General features: G+C 37.6%; 1 protein-coding gene across 1 annotated transcript; it reads right to left on the bottom strand.

Annotated features, from left to right (window-relative positions):
• Positions 1-690: 690 nt before the first annotated feature.
• Positions 691-26236, bottom strand: LOC139120241 (nucleolar protein 14-like). Its single transcript, XM_070684471.1, has 20 exons — positions 26107-26236; positions 23172-23363; positions 20419-20553; positions 18861-18999; positions 17643-17704; positions 16695-16760; positions 15353-15448; positions 12339-12428; positions 11903-12072; positions 11304-11401; positions 10538-10875; positions 9888-9942; positions 7393-7609; positions 6387-6522; positions 5841-6005; positions 4621-4790; positions 3598-3823; positions 2178-2299; positions 1322-1480; positions 691-889 (listed from the first exon to the last, which is right to left on the bottom strand). Exons 2-20 carry the CDS (start codon positions 23355-23357, stop codon positions 787-789), a joined length of 2733 nt encoding a protein of 910 aa, XP_070540572.1. The 5' UTR covers positions 23358-23363; positions 26107-26236; the 3' UTR covers positions 691-786.
• Between the last annotated feature and the right edge of the window lie 874 nt (positions 26237-27110).

Below are 27110 nucleotides of genomic sequence, written 5' to 3'. Positions count from 1 at the left end.
CTACCTGTACACCAAATACTGAGATGGTAGCTTTGGCGGTATGGGAGCCTTTGTGTGTGACGGACATACATCCGCACATACCCACAAATATACAGACATACAGACATGCAAATCAGATGCAAATGAACTGATTCAGCTTACACGATAACCTCACATTGGTACACCAAATGTGAGCTAAAAATGCTGTGATTTTAAACAAAGATTGTTGGGAACTACTGAAAGGGTGGATAAATTGGGAATGTTTAGTGATGAAGGGAAGGAGACTAACTAATGCCATGACAAAGAGAGGAAGTCAACTCCTTTCAACGACTAGACCATGTGAAAGATGATTTTATTAGTGCCCCTCTGCCATTCCCATTATCTGGTATTGTTTTGTGAGTAGTTTTTCAAGCTTTGAGCACAGTCAGTGCTCAATAACTTTGAACACGGACATTGCTCAGTTTGTACTTTTTTTATGAACTCACCATTGTCTTACCTTCACACTCTTAATCTTAGTGTTTCAATAGATTCATTTGAATATAAACAAATCAGCTCAGGTACACGTTATACCTGTTGAGTGAGAGTTACCCAAGTAACTAAATTTCCTTCACAACCCTAAGAAGACTTTACGTTGACCTTGCAATTTTGACTTGGAAATCCTTTACTGAATTCCCCGAGACACAAAGAACTAAAGACAGCTACGAAGAAGTGTTATGCTGAATATTAAAACATATTTATTCATGACATTTCATAAAATCTGACAGTTCCAACTATAAATAAACAAAATATACAATAGAATAGAGCCATCTATGTAAATTTGCCTTTCTTTCTCTGTAACTGTTTGAACTCTCCCTCTTGGGTGCCAAGCATGTGATGGAGTTCCCGTAACTTCTGTTTCCTTTCTGCATCCCTGTTGGGAGAAGACAGTGTGCTCTTGGTTATTCAGTTTATATTTGCCAAGAGTAGGATGCTGCCCAAACTGATTACAAAACGTAAGGCCTTGATCTATCCTCTAGGAACAAGGCAAGCTCTGCGTAAACAAGGTCAAGATTTGAGCTAATGTCTTGGCTACTTGAATATCATCCTTAAAAGTCAAGATGAGAAAGCCTTTAAGATGCTACATCTTTCATGAAGTATAGAATCCTGCGAATTTTCACCTCAATGCTTTTGTTCCACGACATGTCTGTTTTACATAAACCTTACAGAATGCACTCATATGTTAATCAAAAATTCATTATCATGGCAAAAAATTTGACTTTCAAGGTTAAATATCATAAACGTTTTTCAAAATAACAAGGTCATGTGATCAACAGAGTACATGGAATGAAGAGATTTTCCCAACCTTTCAAGCTGTTCCTGTATTTTCTGCCTTGCCAAAAACTGGGAGTCTTTCCTAATTTCTCGGATGGCTCCTTTCATTTCCCGTCGATGTCTATGCACCAATTTCTGTGATTCATTCATCTTCTTGTTTTTGTTCTTCCTCTTGGAGTCCATATCATAGCTAGAAAAACAGATCCGTTTTCAGGGTAAGGGCTCTAGTTTCTTCAAGGACATAGCTCAAAAAATATAGATAAATACCAGCTTTCTTGCTTTGAAATTTGCATATTCAATTTGTATTTAAAATATTCATATGCTATGTAATTTACATGTTAAGAAATGCAAATTTACATGTTCGGAAATGTAAATGTTGGGATGTATTTTAATATTATTATGAAGTTAAGCACTTCGGCAATTTTCTGATTTTCGGATATTTGTACTGTCATGAAGAGATTTCCTAGAAATACAATGTCATTGAACTCATGATTTAGAGTTATATATAGAAAAGTTTTTTGTCAAGGTAGGACACTGGGGGTAACTGCTTGTGGAATCATTGTAATAGGGTAGTAGTTTTGAGCAGCAGTCTGAAATGCATTTGGTATAGAACACTTGCCATTAAAACCATTTTGTTGGAGCAAATACTAATTTATGGTAGATACTTATATATTATTTGTAACAACATATTTGTACCAATATATCATTTCATTACTACAAATATTACATTTATTGAAAATCATTGAAAATCAAAAGACATATGTTTATACTTGTACAAACATATCCAATATTAAGTATGTGTATTGTGCATATACGAGCAATTTCATAACAAACTATATGTTGAGTTGTAGGTTGATAAGCTGATGTAAAAATATGCTTTAGCTTACTCTTCCTCAATCTTCGGTTCAAAAAATCGAATAGATGTTGGTTTCTTCTTTTCTTTCACCAAGAACTTCATTTGTCTGTTGTCTTGACTTGAAATCTGTTCCTTTAATTTGTGATATTGCTCCTGTCCAATAAAAACATATCACACAAAAATGTACATCATCAAACTGGCACTGTTTTTCCTTAACTTTTTGTTTAAAGCTAAAATTCATACAGCAGTCCTTTTTTGTAAAGTCATTTACGATCTACACTGTGCATCAGAGTTCTTTCCATAGATCACGACAGTAAATGTAAGAAAGCTCAGAGAATCAGCAAACTTATCCAGATCGTAAGTGAATCAATCACAGAGATGAACCATGGAAAGACATTGGGGTAGAGTGCACCTCGGGGACAGATATTTGGACTCTGAAATTTTACAATACTTTTTTCAATCTACAACTTGTGGGGGCTCATTTGAAGCTCATGGCATAAATAAAGTTTTCATTGCTTATTTAAGTAAAAATCGAAAATTTTATTTATTCCCATAGAGTTAACACTGTGATGGCAGCCACTTAGAATTAAAATTGTCAGAAAATATTGGGTAATGTGTTGTTCTGGTACCAAACTTTACATGGTAACCCCTGATTTTCATTCTTGATTTTGAAAGAGAAAGTGACCTTGAGGAAAGTTTGGGCAAAAGATAAAGTCTTCAAGTTTTGAGGCGCATACTACTTTACAGGCTCCTATTTTGTTACAGTAGAACAGTTGATCATACATCCAAGAAGGGAAAAATGAAGGAAGCTACAATTGCTTTCTTGGCTCTTACTATTTACTTAGGGGCCGTCGATAATAAAAGCTGACGCACGACAAACGTAATTCTTTCGTTTAGGGGGTAGGGGGTAAAAGCTCATTTCGTTTTGTGTGCGTCAAAATCGCATAAGGATTTTCTATTGTTTTCGAAGTGCAACTTTGCAGCGAGAACGCAAAACTACCTTCGCGTCATCGCGAACAATGACCACAAAATACGGAGACAGAAAAGAAAACGAAAAGACATGAATGTGAAAAAAAAACTTCTATGCGTTTTCAACGTAAAACATGTATGTGAAACATTTTCCTACGTGTGAAATACATTAAAATGTTCTGTCTTAAAAAGTGGAACGCGTAAAGTGGAGGTTTTATTAATTAATGTGCCCTTCCGGTATTTTTTCATGGGCGTGCGGATCGGAGAGGTGCGTGTGGGTTTGCCAGAAACGGCATCATAATACGAAATTGATTTCGCATAAGAACTTTCGTTTTGAGGGGGGAGGGAGGGGGTTCAAGTAAAACGAAGGAATTACGTTTCTTGTGCGTCAGCTTTTATTATCGACGGCCCCTTATGTAAAATTCACAAGGTTTCATCTGGCACCGGTAAATGCCCTCTGCAAACAAGAGCAAACTACAGACCTTAACTGTCTGGGGATACGCATCCACATTCAGTTTCACTAGAGCGGACTGTATGGGTCGAAATATTTCCCTGTAGCTTGGAAGCAGTGTGTACAGTTCTGCATACTGCTGAAGGAGCTGAAGACACGTGGACAAGGCACTTATGAGGAAAGAATCAGTTTGGAGTTCACCAGGAGTTTGTGTTCCAAATACGTCAAGTATGCTCAGGGGCTGTGGGACCATCTCTCTGATAGGATAACAAAAATAATGTTTAATAAAATTTTATGTGTTTATTATAATGCATTTAAATCCTTTTTTGCAATGTGAACCTATCAAAGTTTACAAATAATTTGAATTTACAAGAATGATTATGACACATAAATTTTTTTACACTGATGTACAAAATAGAATTATGAGAATGATAAGGGAATTGACTTAATAGTTCATTAGATTAGTATGGGTTGACAGAAGTTACCGTAAACAAGGAGTCATACTTGATTCTTTGGTCTCAACAATTAAAAATAACTTGATGTGTAGCACTCATAGATACTGTTCCTGTGAGGACAGAATACTTTCAAGAAATTTTCTTGTGCACTGAATTTTTAGAATGGATGGGAAGATCACATTACAAAAGGATAGAGCAGCTGTACAGCTCCGTGTAAAACTTTAAGACACAGAAATATATAAAATGAGTACCCCTGATATGGTTTATTACCAATCTTGTGACATCACATATGGGTCAATAAAAATCTAATGAACAAGAGAAAGTAAACTATGTTTCTCAAACAACACAACAGGTGAAGTGCTTCAAATGCCTAAGAAGAGGGTGAGCAGTTTGTACATGTCAAAAAAGAGAACCTCTCAAAATTTCATTCTTCTTTGGGAAAAGGAACAGCTAGCATTCTGGTGATAAACATGTTTGTCAGCTTTCCAAGAGTTTTACCCACAATGCAACTGTGTTGTGAAACTATTACAAATGTGTAGTGCTGCAAAACTTCCAGACGTTCTAAACAACTTTTTCCAGCTAATGCCGAATGAATTTACCTTGTGTCAGTACCCGGTGAGAGGACAAGGATGTCGTTATATTTACTTCGTAGCTTAAAAGGCTGTGTGAGGTTGTGAATCTCTGAAGCCTCCTTCTTGGTTGCAAGGAACAGCACTCCTCGTAGATAGTTCAGCGCTTCGGGGACGTACCTTCTAGATAGACGAATGTACTATTGTGTAAAGATAAGAAGGCCTTTCAATGCGATGAAAGCAGTTGCTGACAGATAACATAACATGTGTGCCATTCTCAACCAGAAAAATTGCTTAACAACATGCACAAGAGGAATATCAGCGTGATATTGCCTGAAGACGAAGTGCTACATAAATTGATAAACTCATGCGTAAAGTCGGCAGAAAATGACCCATGCATGGCTGACAATAAATAGTCAATTTTTCTCTTTTCTAGATTTTCGCATGCATCAGTTAAGCCCTGGAAGGAATGACTGGCCTTTGAGTCGCAAAATTACAAAATGGACCATTTATTATGCCTTAAGGTACAGTTGTGAATTATTACAAAACAGACCATTTATGTATTCCAATGATACAGTCAAATGCTGAGACATTATTAGTGTCATGAATTCCTCCAGGAATGTAAGAACACAAATATTCTGAGGCACGACTTCGATTGGAAGCATGGGTAGATTCCAACGCCAAAGATTGCATTTTTTAAACAACATAAGACATGACACAGAAAAACACACACACACACTGCTATATACTTTCAGTGATTCATTTCAAAATCCTATCATCATCTTGCATAGAATCAGTCAAAGGAAACTAGTCCAACTCTACACTTTCCTTTCTATAATAATGCCATCATTTTTCCATCTTAAAAGGGAAAATCAATGAAACTTCAATGTTATTTACATGTTTTTGTCTTTGCATGGCACAAAACTGGCACAGCTATTTTGATAAACCACCTTGTGATTTTTACCACGACAGATATTAAATTTCTCGCCTTGATGTAGAATACCATAATCATGTAAAATGATAATCAATTTATCCTTTCTACATGTACTGAAGTAGCAGCGTTCCTTTGGAAGCAAATTTTTTTTGTTTTTTTTTTTTTTGGGGGGGGGGGGAAGGGGGAGGTGAATGTCACTATACACTTTTTTATATGCTCAGGTTGTGTGTGTGGCAGTTTTTCTGTGGTTTAATTCACAAATTTGACTTCCAGTCCCATACACTGACATGGAAAATGAAAATACATGTATGCTTACCTGTAGGAAAAGGTTACATATGAACAAGCCGGCTGCCACATCCTTGCAGTTGATAGGCTGACAGTGAGTGAGAATCTGACCCATGTACAGCATGGTTGGTGTGACGACACTATGGCTGAAGTCAGACGTTGGAAATAGAAGGGACACTAGCTTGAAGTAGAGTAACTACCGATGAAGAAGGTGGAGAAGATAACATAAGAATTACATTATTGGATATTTTGGAAAACATCTGTAAAATTTCTGTTAAATATCATAGATCAGAACATGTATTGGCCTTCTTTTGGGGGAAAAGAAGAAGAATAGAAAATTTTTATGGTGACACTAATGGAGCTTTGCACATGTGCAAATCATACCTATGCATTCACTTTGACTGTAAACTTCATTCCTTCTGGACACAAATTCCTATGCAACTGCAGAAGTTATTGAAAACATAAAGAGCATAACCATTCACACAGGTACATTGGATTCAGTATCTTACTGAAAAACATATATCACACATTTTGGTTCATGAAAATTTGATTGCATTTTCTGGAAATCTCAACTTACCGAGTCTAATCCTGGATATTTCCCACTTCCCTTCTTTTCACAGACGCTGTCAAAATCTTCATATCTCTCTACAATCACTGATTGCACAACCTCGGCTGATTTTTGTGGAGACTGTTGGGAGAGTTCATACAAATGCCTGCCAGAAAAAGATGGACAGAGAAAGTTTTTCAGAAAACAAAATGAAGCACTAACTCGAGATTCTACGATGGTGAGTGGTTGTCTTGACGACAGAGATAAGCAGTAACTCAATCTCACAGGAAAATAATACCTCAAGATTACCTTTAGGCATTGGAAATACATATCAAGTTTGTAATTTAGTAGAAGATGCGACACGGCAGTTGTGGCTGTTTCCATGACAATCAACATGTTTTCTAAAGTCGGTAAAAATTATCTCTGTTAGAATCTAGATAAAAACAGGCTTGTAGAAGACATACATGTAGTTTGCTTATTTCTGAGAGCCTTTATGATGTTCTTTCATTCTGAGATAAAAATTTAGATTTTGGTTAACAACCACACCACCCGCCTTCTCAACCACTGATGAAATACTCTGGAAAGGCAGTTACTCTTCTTTTTGGCTAGAACTCTGCATGACGAGCAGGTACTCACAGACCCTGGAGCATAATACTATACAATTTTGATTTTACTTGTTGCAGAGAAATACTTTGAAAGTGAAACATAAAAGATAGTGGGAACAGTTTTACCATATATTTGGAAGCGCACATGCTATTACAGATAATAATCCTTGAGAGCAATGCAAAAAGTGTTGTCCACTGTGTGCATGTTTTTTTTTTGACACAGAAATAAACAAATCAGTGAAAATGCACTTTAGCTGGGGTTTCTGTTCCCTTTTATCAATGGTAACAATTTGACATCATTTTGCAGTCTTTTTGTCACAATGCACTGAATACAGAGACAGCTGGGCCATGAAATGTTATTCTTATCATTTAGCAAACAGAAATTAAAATACTCCCCGAGTGTACAAAGTAAAAGTAATTACAACACTTGCCTTATCAAACCGTCAATTAAATCCATCTTGAGGGGTCTTTCACAGCATAGATCTCCGTAATACTCAACCAGAAGTGAAAACAGGGTTTCAAGTTTTTCTTTATTGCCCTCAGCAAGACTTGGGTGGTGACACTTGCGTATCCTGTCCAGGATTGTAATCTGTTGGTTGGTGTCATATCCTCCAATTATGGAGCGCAGATCATCATAGGTGCTGGGAGCTAGTATGATGAGAATCATGAGAATAATCACATTTTTAAAACTCACGGCCATGATACTGTCAGTTTGCATGCCCTGGTCACATATTACTTGCTGCAGTGTTCACTAGATGAGAACGTTTCAAACAATTTGCTTTGCCTGTAGGAGTTTAATTTCTCAACTTGTCACGTCGCAAGAATGATGCTTTTATGAGAGTTAGAGCAAGTGCTAAACTTGCCTCAGTGTGACAAAATAAGCTTGCTTTGCTGTGACACAAAACATTCACAGGAGACTTTTTTGTGCCTGTAGGTGTATATCTATTGCCTATGTTTGTTGTGAAGGAAATATTCATTATTTACATTTTACATAGTTGACTTTCACATGCCTGGCGATGAGTGGATTTCCGCAATGTGTCAAGGTAGTGGAAAGTTATATTTTATTCAGTGTGGAGACAAACTCTTCATACATGTACTTATACTGAAAATGACATTTCATTTAACATAGAATGTGCCGTGGGACCAAATATTCAAAAGGTCAAAAGTTTTACGATTCTTTTCTGATCAACCACTTGTCAGCTCATTTTAACGCTCTTCGAGTAAAAAATATAATTTTTTCCCATAGAGTTAACACAGGGATTGTGCCCATTTTGAATATTGGAATATTGGAAAATATCAGATACTTTGTTTCTCTAGTGCCAAACTTTGCATGGTGATTCCTGATTTTTAACGTGTCATTGTGGAAAATTTGAGCATAAGTTAAGTCTCTCTTTCGAGGAGCTTACTACCTTCAATTGTCAATTACTATATCGCTATGAACTGAGACACTGAGTTGCGGAAGATTTTTTGAACATGATCAAATCTACAAAACTATTTGTGGCATGTGGATATTTACAACTGCTTGACAAATATAGGACAGTGTGCTTTAGGTTTACTGAAATACTGCATATCATTATTTTCAATATCACGATAGGGCTGAGCCCATTAACTCGTATGTAATTTTGATTCAAAGTCACAGTGCACAGTTTGTAGTGGTTGTTTTGTTTAAGAAAAATATCTTTTGGATGATGTTTTTTGTTACAGCTGTTGCTTGGCTGGCTACACATACGGTAGGGATGGCTACACAGCAAAGCAAAGTGCAACATTGCTGCACTGGGTAAGGAATGAGATTACGCATGCTCCAGGCTCTGCATGTACTTGTAAGTCAGCTCATGTGACCTGTTACCAGTGCACCTTGCACTAGCCCAGGGACCTTTGACACAAGTCATGACAGTTGCTATATTTTTCATTTAAAACCAAAAATACATTGATGTGTTTTAATTCATTTTCAAATTCTAAACTTATCTAAGTAACTTTATAACTTTATTGATTGTAAATCTTGATCAAAATAAAAATATTGAAGCTATGGCCATGATGTACGATGATGCACTTCCAGGCATTATGGTATTGCAATGGCAGCAACTGTGCAGTCAAGAATTTTATTCTTATTGTATTGCAGTAATGCATACGTATCAGTGAGCCACTTGTGGCTGTCTTTGGCGTGAGCTTACATGAAGGATGATCTTGAGTTGCTTGAAGATCGGTTTGACAAACTCAATTACATATACTACAGCATGAAAATGATAGAGCTGCTAAAGAGTACTGTCTCCGTTCAGTTGATATTGCCTGGAGCTTTACTATCTATTGTTTGAATATTCTCATAGAAATAAAGACACGGGCATTAAATTTCACCAGTGTTAGCAACCCTTGCAAATCAGGAGTATTTAGCAGGCCTATTGTATCAAAAAACTCATCAGTGTGGGGTTTACATGAACTGGTGCCAAGCTGTTATACTACAAAGCTTACCGCGAATGTCACTCTCTGATTTAGACTTGGTTCAAGTCGGTGAATTTAAAAAAAATAAAATCATTTATAATAGTTTCTCTTGTGTCTCTCCTATTTCGTACAAACCTATCCGGATTTGGCAGCTCACGCCAGGTTTTCCCAGTGATTGAATGCGTCACGTTTGAGTCTGCGCAGTAGTGAGTTAGTTTCTGCCGGATTCCGGGTGAAACTCCGCTGTATAGCGTTCACTCCACTCATCGCGTTCACCCTACTCATCGCGTCCACTCACAAATCAATACAAATCATTGCGTTCACTCCACTCAAACATTCACAAATCACAGACTTGAACCAAGTCTATCTCTGATTCAAAACATCAAAGTTTCCTCCAAAGAGAACGAGCTTGAACTTGAGCTCAAAGTGGGTTGTGAAATTCTACTCATCGTTCATTGGAGATTTTGATAAAAAAATTATCAGTAAGTACCTGGAAATGTGTACGGCAATTCTTTCTTGGCTTCTTCAATCATAGTCTCTCTTTCCTGAAAATGTTATCAGAACAAAACTGGCCATTTAAATATGAAAACGATGGCCACATGGATACATGGAGATATGATCAGATCAGTTCCAAACCTACAAAGCCACAATAAGTGTAACCACCTTAAAACTAACCGCTCATTATTACATCTTGTAAATTAATTCAATCTCAAATCTCATCTGCTGACTAGGATTAGTTGACAACTTTTTTCAACAAAGACAGCTAAGTAATCTATAAAGGTCTTGACTGTAAAATGTGCTGTGGGAGAATGCAGTATCTTTCAAATCAAATCAAATCTGAAGACGTACAATACACAAACTAACAAAACCCTACTTTCACTGTGGTTTAAAACTTATGTGATATTCAATCGTGATCTAACTTTATTTTTCACATAATAATTAAATTTGTAAAAGTCAGTGTTTTCATGGTGGAATTAGCCAGAACTCTGCATCACATTTTACTGTACATATTCTGTGATTTGAAAAGTCAACTCTGAGTAAATGGTTACTTTCAGCGGATGATATGGGTACTTGAACGCATTACACAGATGGACATGGACTTTCATAAGACTATCACATTGCAAATACATAAAAATTTACCTTCTTATTTACTTTTTCTGGCCTTTTCTTACTGTCTGCAGTGACGTCCATTTCTTGCTCACTTTCCGCACCACTTTCCATTTCTTCATCAGTCTCAAGGTCACCTCCACTGTCATCCTCATCTTTGTCATCTTCGCTGTCCTCCTCATCATCCTTTTGTACCTCATCAGTATCTTTCTCCCTCTCTGAAGTACCCTCTATATTATCATCACTGTTTCTAATCTCATTTTTGTCATCATCCTGTTCAACATCATTGTCATCCTCCTCCTCCTCCTCCTCCTCATCATCATCATCATCATCATCATTGTCGTCACTTGTCGTATATTTTGGCTTTGAAACTGCAATTTGCGAAATGTAGAACAGAAAAGGCGTACATATACAAACTAACAAGGAGATTGTACATGGCACATCAGGACTGGAGAACTTGGGGCTCAGCACTCATTGTGACAATAATTACTTTCTCTTATGGGGTCTCCCATAGCTTTATAAGGAAATTTTATCCCTAGAATTATGTTGTTTTGTAAAATTGTTGAGTTAGGGCCAAGCATCCTTTCAGACTTGCCAGCTCATTTCTTTGACATTGGACTCTATTCAGCCTTGCACAGTAAAATCACTTCAAATTTTATAAAATCAATAAAGGACACTTTGAGTTAAGTATTACATATTGCACACATACTTATTTAAAAGGAACTTCAAATCACATATGACATTTTATAATCGTCCGTTTCTCACTGTTTGCATGGTGACTGGGCAAACTTGACCTTACCTTTGGCGAGGTCATGCAAGGATTCGACACCCTCTGGCAGGATCAACTTCCCTTCATCATATCTGACGTGAAACTTGTCTGTGTTCGGCATCTCAAAACTGACAGAAAAGATATGTTTGTTCAGAAGACAATTCTACATGCAATGACATGTACAGCCTTGATTTTAAACGACTTGTAAGATGGAAATTGTCAATCTTCACTGCGTCAGGGGACAAAGGTTTTCTTGCTGCAGAAGTCCAAAGTGATTACCAAATGTGAGTTTGATATCTATGACAACTGTTGAAGTTCACAATTTTCTCTACTTAGCATTAAGCCAAAAATCAACAAAAGAGAGACTAAATTTAAATCTAGAATTCTGCCATTTTCTTTAGGCATTCATTTTTTGATAATAGACTCTTGAAGGCAGTTGTACATTTTTGAGTAATACTCATTGAAACAAGAAAGGCACCAATGCCATTGCATTTTCACTCACCAATCTTATCATATTACAAACAAGCAACATCTGTGCTATAGTTCATCAATTTTTACAAATTCATTCATAAACTTTTAAGCACTAAGTTACTAATTTCTGACAACATTCATTTATTCTGATTACTTACTCATCTCCTAAGTCATCAGCTGATCTGTGATGAATTGTTTTGGCTTCAGCTGCTTTTTCCTCCTCCTCTGTGATTCCCAGCATCCTTCTCTGCCTGTCAGCTTCAAACTTTTCCAGCCGTTCCCTCTCCTCCTTGGCTAACTCTTCTGGAGTTTTCAACCTATCCGTTGCCTATGGCAGCAAATTGAGGACTTTGACCATTCACACCATGTATCATAGCTTACGGAAAATTTCATCTTTAATGTCAAGTTTTACCCGCACATAAATTTTTTTACTGTTAAAAATATCTCTAAAATCTTGTTAAAAGTCAAACACTCACAATTACACATTGTTTCTTCTGTAGAATTCATGAACATTAACAGTCTTGTAACTGTAATAAATTTGTGCTGAATTTGGAATCCCTTCAAATGTGTTTATAATCTGACACTACCACTCACCTTAGCCTTGAGGTCAAAGGCCAGCTCTCTGACAGCGATGTCATAGTCGTCAGATTTGGCTGGCTGTGAAATGTTCTTATCCTTCTTTTTCTGAAGATAAAACAATCAACGAAACAAAATATAAGAGTTAAAGCGCAGTGGTCGTCGCGCCGCGCTTGCGTGGTTTTTTTGTTGATAAACATAAATTTTTGTAAACATAAGTCTTCTCAACTTCAATAGGAGTGAGATGGGAGCAGTCCCCCACTTTGTTAAGGCCTTTGTAAGACTCAACATCATGCAATAGTAAAATATTAAGATCGGAAACGAACTTCAGTGGTATAAACTCGTGTAGAGCTACGAACATTGGGACACTACACTCAGCACATTATGTCGCTGAGTTCACTGTACGCAGACACAGTGAACAAAAAGCTTTGATCGCGCGCGATCACGCTAGTTATACACAATGCTATGTACAGTACAGTGAAAATACTAAACTAAAATGATCAACATTGCCTATATATGTAGACCAGCAACAAGCACAATGCCTAACACAAAAATTACACTCAAGACCATGATCGGCTAGCCTGAGCAGGACACGGGAGATGTTGTTGGGAGACGGTCACCGCGTTGACGTACACGGATATAGAGAATCCGGTCCCACAACGTACCAGCCGGCCCGCGACGACTTGGCCCACAACCAACTGTTGATCACCATGTCTTACTTCTCCTAGTATTACGTGGTAAGAAATAGTAAATGTCAGGAAACAATAGACAAAACGAGCGGGTTTTCGCGGCATTTGGCAGGAAAATTGCATGGCTACACCGTGCATAGACGTATCGAGAGATCCTGTGCCCCGGGCCTGTGCACGGTCATGGCAGTGATCCAACCGGTGCTGGGCAAACTTCGTTGTTGTACCTCCTGATTGCCGGGTAGGTCTGAATCCTCTTTCAAGTGAGATAACCCCCACATAACAAGAAGACCTATGAAAGGTCCTTCGCTTGACTTGATACCTGTACTCAGAATTCTCGTTTGCACCCAAAACGGGGTAAACTTTGTTGTAGTTGAGTTGGATTCTCCACAGCCGAGTGTAGCGCGCCATATACCCGGTTTGACACGGACGTTCATACAGACCACGGAACGGAACAGATGCAGAGATGCTTCTTGCTGCAGCGGGCATTGCTCTGCGAGCTGTAGATTTCTGTAGTTTGAGTTGTTGTCTTTGTACAACTTGTTGTACTCCTGTCGGGCCTCTTGAAATGAAAGCTCTCGTCCTTGCTAGCGATGTCGAAAACTAGAGCCAGGTCGTTGATAGTCTGTTGGCGTATACATGCGTACATGCGTACGTCTAGCTCTATGGCTCGAGCGATAACAGTAGCCGAGCCCCATTCAACTGATTCAAGAAATCATGAGCAAATGTGATCTCAATCCAGCGTGCAATTATTATAGAAATAACGGGCGACGCGCTGACCATTAACGTTTATTTGTGGGCAAGGGCGAGAGGAAAGCCAAAAATTAACGGGCGAGGCTTCCGAGCCCGTTAATTTTGGCTTTCCTCGAGCCCGCGCCCACAAATAAACGTTAATGGTCAGAGCGGAGTCTGTTATTTCCATTATGTTATCATCCAACTGGAGAAAACCGTCAAAATTTGCGAAAATTTTCGGAGCGAACGACAGCTGGGCCCCAGAACTGAGCAATACGCGACGCACTTTCACGCGCGCTGTAAAATATTGGCAAATCCGGAGATATTTTCAGAAAAAAAGTATCTCAACTTGGTCCACAAGTTATCCATTTTATTTTGTGATTGATTATGATTTACGTTTGAGCTATAAAGATACGATACTTTGAGTTGTTAATCTTATTATTCATATTCACGGGCATGTAAACAGACCATTACTGTGTATTTGTGGTCAGTCACGTGGTTCATCTTGACCAATCAAAATGCGACAGGCAGGGCATGGTAATATAATGTTCAATATTCAGCAGATATTTAACTTAGATTAATTGACCTTTTATTGCGTGTTACACTTGGTTAGTTGGTATGCTTGTGACGGATCAGCCGCCATTTTAACAAACGGCAATATCGCAAACATACAATCAACCCGTAACATGTGCGGCGTTCTTGGATTTGTTTACAACAGAGGGGGACCCCCTCAGGAGGATGCACAGCGCGAAGACCACTGCGCTTTAAAGTGCCGCAAGTACAGCTTTTGATCCAAGTTTCTATCCAAAAGTATTGATAAACATGTCTGAAATCATGTGCAAGACGATTTGGTCAGAATGTCGACATGGTGAAACAAGTTCATAAAACAATACACTTTGATGAGATGTGTACTGGAATTTTTGAGTTATCTCTCTCCTTGAGAAGTTTCCGCTGTCTGAGAAATTCCAGTCTGGTTGGTCTGACTTACTTACTCCAGTGGAGTCAATGGGTTAAAGGGACAAAGTCACTCTTTTTTTCAGCTTTTTCCGTGAATTTTGTTTGATATGAAAAGAAGTCAGTGTTGTTTGACTTCTTAAGACATGCAGAAATACTGGTCGACTGTCGAAAACCTCAACTCTGCTTGAACTGTTGCAGCCGGGCAAGGGTAAACATTCAGTCAAGCATTTTATGGTCTGTACCAAAAAATCATGTTCAAAAATGAAAGTGTACTACTCTCAACATGCAAGGCTGAACACACACTATAACATAAAGTTTGAACCTCATGCAAGCTTTTGTAATGAAATTTTACTTGGCCGTGCCTTTCATATAGATAAAGATAGAAGCTTTCCCTTACATTATGGCAATGTTTTATTTGTCATATGAAAGCTTTTTGGAACAGGAAAAATCCATTTTGTCCAGAGGTCACATTTGAAATCATCTGTTGGCATTCGGGTTAATTTTTGACACTTTGGCAGTTGCATGGCGTTGTCATTTTGTACACTGAATAACATTATGGAAGATTTTCAAAACTTTTTGTTATTGCAAAAAGGGTAAACACAAAGCCACTTTGTTCCTTTAATGCACAAGGGTGAGGACAAAAACATCTATTGTTACCTTCGAGGTGCCCAACAAAGTACTGATTTCTTTCCAGTCTGCATCCAGCTTCTCCCGGAGTTCTGCTGTGGCTTCTTTCTCATGCTGTCTGTCATACTGGAGGAAAACCCAAACAAACACACAAACAATGTATGACACAACCAGATATAAGCAAGTTGATGTCCATTTTTATACAAATAGATAACACATGACGCATGGGGAATACTAGAAGCCTTTCCTTTTAGAAATCATTAACCATTTGAGCGCCACAGTCAAATTGGCCGCCTTTATAAAATGTAATCCACAATATTTTTCAGAATTTTTCCCAATTTTTAATCAAAACCTGTAGCCAATGAAAAGTAATGTCCATTTGGTCCAAAATTGTCAAAAAAATTACATAAAATTCATTAAAAAAATTGGTAAAATTGTACACAAAAATTTGTGCAAGAAAATTTACAGAACTCAACGGGTTAAATGTACAAATACAAACGTAGTTGTAACTTTTTGATGAATTTTTGCTTTGTATGATCAATTTCAGGTTCTTGTTCTACTCCCAGCATGTTGAAACACAAACTATTTAGTTTGTAAACACGGCATCAACATATGTCTTCGCATTGACTTGATATGCTTAAACACCGCATCTAAATATGCTTTGGCGTGTAAGACAAGAAACTGTAATTTACATTAGAAACAAAAGTAGAGAAAAAAAACATCATCAAATAAACATTTTTCAAATTTTAAAATTAAACAAATTGTCATGCACAGATACAGAAAATTTTTTCAGATATTCCTTTTTCTTCTCATTTTTCTATCTTTCAGATTTCAGTTTGTTTCTCAGTTTTCTTCCCATATGAAAGGAAATGGCGAAATAATGACTGCTTCGAAGAGCTTCCTAAAGAAACATGCCCACACACTACTACAGATATATCGTAGATTAATTTTGAACAACAGGGACATTTTTACTTGATTCTGCCTCCATGAGTAGCCATGGCCACCTCGCATCGCGGCGCTGACGCACAGACAGCTAATTCTCTTGCCACCTCCGCATGACATGTACTTGTGACTTACATGAGAAAAATGATCTATTTGCAATTCTAGTTATAAGATACCAATAATCAGAACCTAGAATGCTCCTCTTTACAAGCATGGAAGCATGTCGGGTGGAAAGGTTTCAGATTACAAAGGGTAGGTATTGTAAGAGTGGTATAAACATCACGAAAATGAACTTGAAAACTAAGAAGCAATGTAAGTTACTCTGTGATTTTGCTTTTCGCAATTTCGATGCATGTAGCTTGTTCTCATCTATGATTCTACACACAAGAAGAGATCAGATATGTGAGCAGCCAGGAAATATGAGTCTTACTTTTTCTTTCTTGGACTGTGCTATCTTCTCCTCCAGTAGCTCTTTTTTGCTCTTCGGTTTGTCATCCTGTCGGCGGGAGTGTAAACATAGCTATCATATGCATGTACAATGGTACACCATTGCAGCTGTACTGTTAGCTTTCTGCGCGACAAATCACTTTTTTGAAACATCATTTTGTAAAAGGTTCCATTTTCTGGCTGACATTTCAGAGAGACATATTACTCTTTGCTTGTAACACAAGTCTACAATCATTATGCCGACTTTTATGGCCATTTTATGTATGTAAGGCAGACACCTATTTTGAATAGTCAAAACTCTCAAAAATGCAGCTGTTTAAAATGAAACGGGGAGAATTTTTGACACACTAATAGTCAATAATTTTAGTATAGCTATTCACCTTCCAAATTAATACCTGAAAACACATAATATTTCCATTTGAAAAGGAAACAATTAAAAAATTTAATTTTCTATAACATACATGTAAGGATTGTCTGAACGGCAAATTTTACATGCAGCAACACGTCAGAGCTTTCTGACAGAAACAGGTCTATGACGGTGATTGGTTAGACAGTAGTTGACAAAAAATTCATTGTTGGAAGCTGATTGTTGCGTAAGAAAGAATGGTATTTTTTTAACACAACGTGTTGACTGTCCAAACAAGTTCTGTAAAATGCTTTTACAGACATAACTCTCTTTCATGCATCAACCAGCAGTGTGACACAGATACCGGATTCAAATCTAAACTTAAGAATTTTAATGTAGTTCCTAGGCATTTGATGACTAATGACCAACAGCTGGACAACCAATGTGATCAACATGTGTCTGAATCCATACAAAAAAAATTACAAATATAAATCTACAGTGTCCAATGTTTATCATCTTTTTTGGAACACACACATTTTCATATGGCAAATATCGCAATCATGTGATGAATAACATGACTCTCACCTTCTCACTGTCTTTTTTCTTCGTCAGAAATCCTCCAAAATGTTCTTGGGCAACATATTCAGCTTATTTAAAAAAGTAAAAATAAAAGTTTTATCCTTTCGAGCTCTGCTTTGTATTACTCATTCTGCAATACACTTCTATAATTTTAAAGCTATATCCTCCAAAAGTGAACTAACAGAAATTTAAAAACTCTATACACTTTCAAAATTTATGCCTGCCTAATGAAATCTTAGAATGTAGAAAATTGAGCGGTAACTTTTTTATGACATTTTCCTGCAAAACAATTTTTGTAAATTTTGCCAAATGACCTTAAATAACAAAGCTTAAATGAGGATACTGGGGTACAGTGTTGTAATATTTTCCTCTCACATTTTGTTGCATTTCATGCTCCACAATATCAAACTTGTAACACTTTTACTACATGCTTATGAATCTGTACAAGGACTCTTCTAGCATTTACAAGATTTTCCACGAGGGAAATTTGAGTTGTGGGCCACACCTAGGTTTTTCAAACAATATATTCATATATTCATAACCGAACAAAAGAATATATTTTGACAACAAAGGAATATGCAAATTGTACTTTGATATGTAAATTGGCTGACACGCTGATTTTGAAGGCTGTGGAGAACAGCAAAATTATTATGAGTAAAACGCACTGACCATAGAAATACTCTGATGACATAACTGACTAAAAAGCCTAGATCATTTACAAGATTAAATCTCTACGTACAACTACTACATACACGTAATGCTCAGAATTCAAAAAATATTTGGATCTGACATTTCATTTTTCCACAATCAGTTCATAAGTTCATAAAGAGTCTCATACAATATCAAGCAAAACTTACTGTACAATTTTGAATTTTCTTACCCATGTTACTCTTTGCATCTACATTTACTTATCAATGCATAAACAACTTCACAATTGAAAATGTTGCCAAAATCAATTTCCATAATTTCTAAATTTCTCTTACAGAAAACTCGAGAATCTATTTCTATTGGTGACAGATTGAAAAGATATCCATTGCTGAGATCGCAGGAGAAGTTAGTGCCCGAAAGCAAATGTGAGACAGTGATGCATAATTAATAGTCTGCAGACGTACATGTACCACGTTGCATGAGTCGAACTGAACGACGATTGAGAACCAAAATAACAAAAGCATGAAAGCAGCCAGGAAAAAGACCGATGTACCTTTTACAGTTATGGATGCTTACCGTCTAGTCGTCCAGCTTCGTCATCATCACTTTCGTCCAGTGGATGTTCGAATTTTTCCACTTCAGCCAATGACTGGCCATAATGTGTCAGCTCCTCCTCCTCATTTAAATTGTAAATTGAGGCCTTTTCATGGTATCTCTGTCAATGCATAAATCAATCAGTCAATCAATCAATCGATCAATTAATCAATACATCAAAGTATAAATTGTCATATAAGTGTGTGTATGTAATCAAGTGAATCAGAGCTCAATAAGCTGTAACTGATGATGTACGTTGATCACATTTTTATTTCTGTCTGTAAAAATAATTCTTGTTCTACTCACAAAATCATGTTGAAATGTCTCCTGTTCAACAATATTGTTGAAGGCTAATGTAAACTTGTCCAAGTTTATGGTGAGAACCTCTTTTGTCAAATATAATGTTATAAGTTGTACGCAATAAGTTGAGATGGCAAGGCTACATACAATACTTTGCATTACAATATGCATTGTACTTAAGGTCAAAGAAGAATGAGTGTTTGTCCTTCAGAACTTCTAGCTACCATGAAAATGTTATTAAAAAGTTACACTTGTTTTCTGTTGATGGCTAATGTAAACTTGTCCAGGCTTATGGTGAGAACCTCTTTTGTCAAATATAACGTCATAAGTTGCACACAATAAGTTGAGATGGCAAAGCTACATACAATACTTTGCATTACAATATGCATTGTACTTCAAGGCAAAGAAGAATGAGTGTTTGTCCTTCAGAACTTCTAGCTACCGTGAAAATGTTATTAAAAAGTTACACTTGTTTTCTGTTGAAGAAACTGTAACTTGCCTCATTGAGCTGAGTGTACCCTGGGTTAAACTATTTAACATGTTTGTAAAGCTGGGCATCACTAACAATCTTCTTAAAGTCAACACATACACAATTACAAGCATATGGTATTAGTTGGGGAGGGGTGGTTTCGGGCACATGATTGCATGGCAATTATTTATTTCATAAACCTGGGACCATGATGGCTGCTAACATGATCAGACTGCCAGCATCCTATCAAGATAATTGACACACACCGTAAAATGCTGCATGTGCGCTATCACAACCGACACAATCACGCTTCTAATTCCCTGCACTGCCTATCATGGCTGCCTGGGATATCATGCCCTCAAGGGTTTGTTGAAGAGAGGCCCATAAGCATCACACAGTGAAAGTAAGCTACCTCCATCTCTCAGCGCTGGGCTACACTAAGTTTTGCTTGTTAAGTGCAGGATGACATGGACTCACAATGTAGAAAAATGAGGGGCTGTGAGTCTAGTTGACACTATATTTGAACTTTCAGTACACACGGTGGACCTTCCACACACAGCAGACTTAGAAGCAAGTCTTGCTCAGAGATGTACAGCTTTTTCCTGCAATTTCCACAAACACTGAACAAACTTCTGAAACAGCATAGAATGAACACCTGAGAGTTTAAAACTTATCACCCTCTCACTCCTATCTCCATGAAAAGGTCCAGTCTTACTATGGAAACCGATGGGATCAAATAACACATCTACAGTAAAGGCGTTGTTGACCTACCTGTTTCTCAAAGGCAAATCTCTTCATCATTTTCTCTTCTGGTGTGAGAGTAGCATCGTTTTCTCCAAGCCTCCTGTCAACAACTTTGTTGTTTTTATTTCTTTGCAGGTATTCTTTCAGCAGGGTTTCTTTCCTCTAAAAAGTATGAACACAGAGAGTACATGTACTGAAGCATCAAAGTTTTGAATCATCACATGATCACTTTATAGTGCACAACTAATATACTGGACAATATGTCCCAGACCCAACTAGGTAGAATGTCCCACGGGGAACAGATATTTTGACTCTCAAACTTTTACAATTTTTTTTGGTCTACCACTTGTGGGAGCTCATTTTGAAGCTCATAGAGTGAATAAATATTCAAAGGACTATTTTTGTAAAAAATCCAGAATTTTATTTTTTTCCCATAGAGATAACACAGGCTGTATGGCATCCATTTTGAATATCAAGTGTTGGTAAATATTGGGTAGTTTGTTTCTCTAGTGCCAAATTTTGCATAGTTACTCTCAATTTTTATTCTTTATTTTGGAAAGAGACGGGTTTATTGCAAATTTTGAATAAAACTTTAGGACTTTCAATTTCGAGGTGCACACAACGTTGAATGTAGGCTTTTAGTCTGCTCATAGACAGTAGACGCAAGACTTACTGTATATGCTTTGCTAAAAATGATCACTGTGTAAAGCTGTATAGGATGTCAGACTTTTTTGGTCCGAGTATGAAAAGAGGATTTTACATCTAAAATAAAGTTGCGTATTGTTGTTGGTTGTTTGATTATGTAATCATTTCATGATCTTTCCTGATTTAATACTCTGCCGACTGATTTGTTTCACTGTCTGGTGTTCTTATAATAAGCTTTCAAATGACGTATGATGTGGCTGTATGATGTGGCTGCATGTGTTAAAATTTTTAAAATATTGTTATTCAAAAGAGGAAAATATTTTTTTCAATATAAATATGAAAATATTTCAGTAAAATCACTTTAAATATCTCTTTGGATATCCAAGTTGTTTTCTACATGCAAATACCTTTCATTTGATATATCACTCGATAGTTTAAAACACAGTCCCTCCACTTTGGTGGAGGGACTGTGTTTAAAAGTATGTTTAGAGTAGCTTTACAGTAAATTTCTAATTTTATATTGCATTTATGCAAATTGGGTACCAGTGTAAATTATGCAAATTAGGGGCTATGGCCCTACTTGACAGCTCAACATTGTCCATTTTCATAAAGAAGAGATAATAAGCTTTCAAATGATGTATGATGTGGCTGTATGATGTGGCTGCATGTGTTAACATTTTTAAAATATTGTTATTCAAAAGGGGAAAATAATTTTTTCAAAATAAATATGAAAAATGTTGTATTCTACATGTAAATATCTTTCATTTGATGTATAACTCGATAGTTTAAAAGTATTTTTATAGTAGTTAACAATGAATTTTCCAATTTTATATCGCAATCACGCAAATTGGAAACCCGTGTGAATCATGCGAATTAGGGGGGTATGGCCCTACTTGGCTGCTCCACATTGTCGATTTTCTTGAAGTAGAGATAATAAGCTTTCAAATGAAGTATGATGTGGCCGTATGTAAGGTGGGTACATTAAGTGTGAAAAAAAGGTGAGTCTGCCGCTCGCCTATTACATGTTCTTTTATTCAAGTAGCTGATTCTGTTTACGGTAAGATATGATAAGATAAGATATACAGTGCCCAGTATGAATCAGCAATGTTCACTGGCCTTTTACGATATGTCACAGGTAAGTTAGGCTCTCCTGAAGAAATGAGTCTTAAGCTTAGATCTGAAGGTACGAAGGCTGATTGAATATGAGCTGGTAGCTTGTTCCATGTTCAGTTCTGCCACGTTCGACACTTGATGATACCAAGGCAGAAACAAATCATCATTTTCATGACCTCTACATCACTTGACAATGTACATCCTGGTATTTTACTAAGTACGAGTTTGCTTGAACACAGGATGAGTGGCATTCTGGTAACGTTATTCTGTGCTTAATTACCACCACAGCTTACATTCAATCAAAATTTCCACTTCCTTGTAAGTTGTAGCAGAATTGTCGAATTTCGATTAAGAAATACCACCAAAAATACCTAGATGTACAGTCAAGTAGGGGGTCATGAAGATGACCTCCTGCAACAAAAGCATTGCAAAGCCTTTTCTATCAAGTATGTGCAATATTGAGTAGGTAGTTTGTTTATAGGGCCAGTGTATGCTAACTTTCAATGATTTTTTTCATTATTTATATTTTATATATCAATTGCAACTTCTTATGCTACTCCCCAAAGAATGTTGTGAAACACCAGCTATTTCCACTATTTAGCTTGTCAACTTAGCGTCTATACATGTAAAAGGCACTGTTATTGTTTACATTTGAATTCTAGTCTGGAAGTCACTTTTCAACAATAACAATGCAGTTAACACGTATAGGCTGAGTTGACAAGCTGAATACTGTGTGTATCAAGGTGCTTTTGGGAGTAGAACAAGAAATTTTGGTCCAAAATTAAAAATACGGTAATAATGGTGAAAATGTTATCAGATGTTAGCATTTCTGGCCCTTTAACTTCAGGAGTTGTTTGCTGAAGAATACAAGGATGAATTGACAGCGAAATTCGTTGAAAGAGCCAAAAATCTTTTTTAGTCACCACGATGAGCTGATGTCCTTGTGCAACAATTTCAACATGCAAGCTAGACTTGAAACTAGCTCTCTCATCCATCTTAACACCAAGACCTTGAACTCTCACCTTTTTCATGGCCTTTGACCTGGATACTCCTGGAACACCCTTGTCGTGTTTGGTTTTCCTTCCTAACACTGAATATTTCTCCTTGTTTATTCTGATCTCAAAGGGATTCATCTTTTTTTCCTGCTTTGCCTTTGTCAGTCTGACTTTCTCTGACAGGCCACGGCGGTTCTTCTTGGACTTCCCCATTTTTCACTTCCGTAAAAAAAAAAATATTTTGAAAGATTATACAATGTAAAAAGGAGCTAGGCTTTTCTCCTGTAACACACATATTAACCATAAGTCAACAGTGACCATTTTCTGTCACTTCTTTTGATCTCATCAACATGATTTTAGTATATGATCTACATGCATGTTGTGTCTTCTGCATATTTTGTTTGCCTGTCATTGTTTCTATATTTTTATTTTTTATCAATTTTCACGACAAACTTTTAAGTATATATACGTGGCAGCCATTGTATAATATATGTATAGAGTTCAAACATATGAGTGTACCAATGGCTAGTGAATCAAAGGTGTACGTAAGGGATTTCAGTCCACAGTCAGTAAAAGAAATGCCTAGAGCAAATCCGACTGAAATACCAAATGTAGTAAAACCTAAAGAAAATACTGCAGTTATAGTTAATGGTACCAGTAAATCTGACAAAGTAACACCAAGTCAGAAGACATCAGTAAAACCAAGTGTAATTACTGAACCAGTTAGAAGATCAAATAGAGTTAGAAAACCAGTAGTGAAATTAGATCTGTAGATTTTGCAATGTAGTTTATTTGTAGAAAAAAGGCATGTAACACTTTTCTTTTGAAAGGGGAAGCAGTGTAATATATGCTAATATATTCATGTAGTGACGTATTATTGTAGTGCGCATGTGCAGAATAAAGTATTACTCTCCTCATGCTTGAGACTAGTGAACAACGGCCTCCGTCTCTCTCTATACAATACATAGTACATATACTACAGCCATCTGCATCAGATGCTGTTGACAAAAATGAAATGAAATGACAATGTAACAAGAATTGAAAACATGAGCTATATCATAAGTGCGATGTTTACATATCACACATGTCAGTCCCATATCATCGCAAGTCATAAACTGCTAACGATATCTCTGTGGCACTGACTCTGCAACATTGAAGTTAGTATTTATTCTTTTCAAACTTTATTACAGGTGTCATCTATGTCATCTTGATCATGTATACTATACATAATCATGAGTGTCACTGTGCGTATATTGTACTGGAGCAGGGTTGTTGAAAATTCGCTATGGCATGAACCTTTCATAGTAGTGTACATAACTGTATATTAAAACATTGAAAGAGCTTACATGTATGCTTGATGATCAACAACTGTGGCTGCATTACTTGTTTTATTAATAATGGTCTACACAGTTAGACACTTTTTGATTGGCAGTACATGTGCCTAAAAATACGTCTTTACACTGATAGTCATGAGGTAATTTAGCAAGCACCTTCACACAAGCCTGTGCATTCTCTGTTGTCATCATATTTTTACAACTTTTTCAGTTTTTTTTTGTAGGAGAAGTTTGGTGATGGTGTTGCCTCATGAGACTCGTGGACCATTAGGGTGCGCTAAACACATGTTAAAATGAGGACCTTCAATACCATCATTTAACTTTGAGTACATATTGCTCTTACCTGCAGGCATTTGCCAGCTAGACTTACGTCAGTAAGTAGGACTATGTCTGGCAGGCTAATGCAATAGAGAAATTTCTGAGAGATTTCTCTGTTGCACTAGCCTGCCGGATAGAATCCTGCTTATGAATGTAGTCCAGCTAACAAGTGCCTGTGATTTCAGTACAGGTTGCTGAGTGCTGTGTGTCTGCAGTTTAGAGTGCTGTGTGTCTGCAGTTTACTCAAATGCATTGGTGAGGAAAGGGAAGATGTTTACCACTGTTACCACAGCACACCACAACTAGTCACAGGCTTTTGTATTATTGAGTCCATTTTTAGTCTCAATTAACACTCAAATTGAAATTACAGAGGTTGTTAAATGAAGGAATGGAAAGCACCCGTAGAACAAGGTCATTGCAGACTTAATGGTTCTTATACATTTATACCCACAAGTGTACAAATGGAAATCACAAGGCGAGTACTGGAGGCACAAGGGCTTGTGCCAAGCATAACATTTGAGTTGCACTGATCTGCAAAGGCCACAATAGCACAGGCAGCTGTCACATTGACAGTCTACTCATACCACGTAGTAGTTATAGTACAAGGAACCACATAGGCAGCACACAGACGGCTTCCTCCTTGCTGCAGTACAGTAGTTCAAGGTTTTTGCCTAAGGTTGTGGGTTATACGGTAAAAATCAACCCACAACCCTCGGTAAGACCTCGACTCGAGCTACTAATACTAGTACTGTACTGCAGCATACCATAGCTATGGATGCATAGCTGTGGTATTTTACGACTTTTAACCTCACAACTACAGCTGTCGCAAAAGTCGAAATCAGCCCGTAAAAATGGAGGAATCCCGTCTGAAGAAACCACAGCTGTGGACTCACAGCTAACCATAGGCTAGCCCTGCGTACGGTACGATGCTGTGAGTTCCCGGCGTTTGTATGGCCTGTGATCACGGTTCCTCCACGTGAGGGGCCATGCTGTGGTTTTTGGTGGACAGGCCATACAACGTTGCAACGCCGGGAACACACAGCACAGTACGCAGGGCCACAGGCACTAGACACGTCGCTTCGGGATTGGTACTGATTCACAGTGAACACAGAGAGAGCTTTTCTTTCTCTTTTTACTGTGAATCAGTAGTGACGATTGCGAAGCGACGTGTCCAGTGCCTGTGTGCAGGGCTAGGCTACGGCGTGTGGAGTGCACGGAGACTACACATACCACTAGGTTTTTTGAGACCCTTATAAACAGCTTCATACGTGAGAGTTCGGGGCTCATTATCAGTGTAATGGTGGTCTTACCCGAAAAGATCTGGCTGAAACTGAATCTTGATTGACCTTTGCTGCGCTGTAAATGTAGATTCACAATAATTAGAGAGTCAAGTCGGCAAACACTAGTATTGTTTTCCTCTGTACCACGTTGTTAACCTTTAAACCGGAAGTAAATTTGCTTCATGGGAATAGAGAAAAATTTAAACTTTGATCATACAAGACATGGGGCTTCCGTTTCTTGCTCCATGCACAAGATGTTATAAACTCTTGACACTGAAATGTCAACGAAACAAAATAATAACTCAGATCATCCTGTAGCACTCTTATCACAGGTGATAGTTTAACAGACCTCTCTAAGGGAGCCGTCATTACTTACGGCCGGGGGGTCGGAGGAATTTCGTCGGAAACTCCGAAATTTCGAGTCCGCCTCCCTCCGCCAACCATATATGTACATATAGGCTACCTGAGAAGAACCCTACACGTCTATGATACTCGTAGGCGCAGAGCGGATTTTTAGAAAACACATGGCTGGATGTGAATTGCGTATTTCAGTCATCCACATTCGTTGGTGTGGTTCGAGATACACGGCGATGGCCGCTGTGGTATGCTGGTTTATTCACAGGAGGCTCCGGCACCCTGTTTGTTTGTTTGTAACACCTACACATATCAACAGCTGCAACTTCTGTCCCGTTCATTTTCCATTGGATTACCTACCACACTTATGCTGGAATTGAAGTCTGAAAACAGTAGGCCTAAACCAAAATATTTTCAGATCCCCCTTAGCCTATCCGAGGAGCCCCTAAAATTTTTAAATCCCACTTTAACTCGTCGAGCACCCCCCCCCTCCCCCAACTCGCCAGTAGGCCTATTTGTAAATGCAAAGAAGTTAATACCGGATTTCCATACTCAACCAACGCAGACATCCAAACTTGCAAATTGAGTTTGTGGACTCACCAAAATTACCGAGGGATAGGCCTAAACCATTTGCATATTTGCAAATTGATGGAGTTGTCAGCGGTTAAGAAAGTTGATAC

Source organism: Ptychodera flava, chromosome 20 (assembly GCF_041260155.1).
Source record: "Ptychodera flava strain L36383 chromosome 20, AS_Pfla_20210202, whole genome shotgun sequence".
Taxonomy (NCBI): domain Eukaryota; kingdom Metazoa; phylum Hemichordata; class Enteropneusta; family Ptychoderidae; genus Ptychodera; species Ptychodera flava.
Note: the sequence above shows the minus strand (reverse complement) of the source record. Positions and strands in the feature narration are given on the sequence as shown.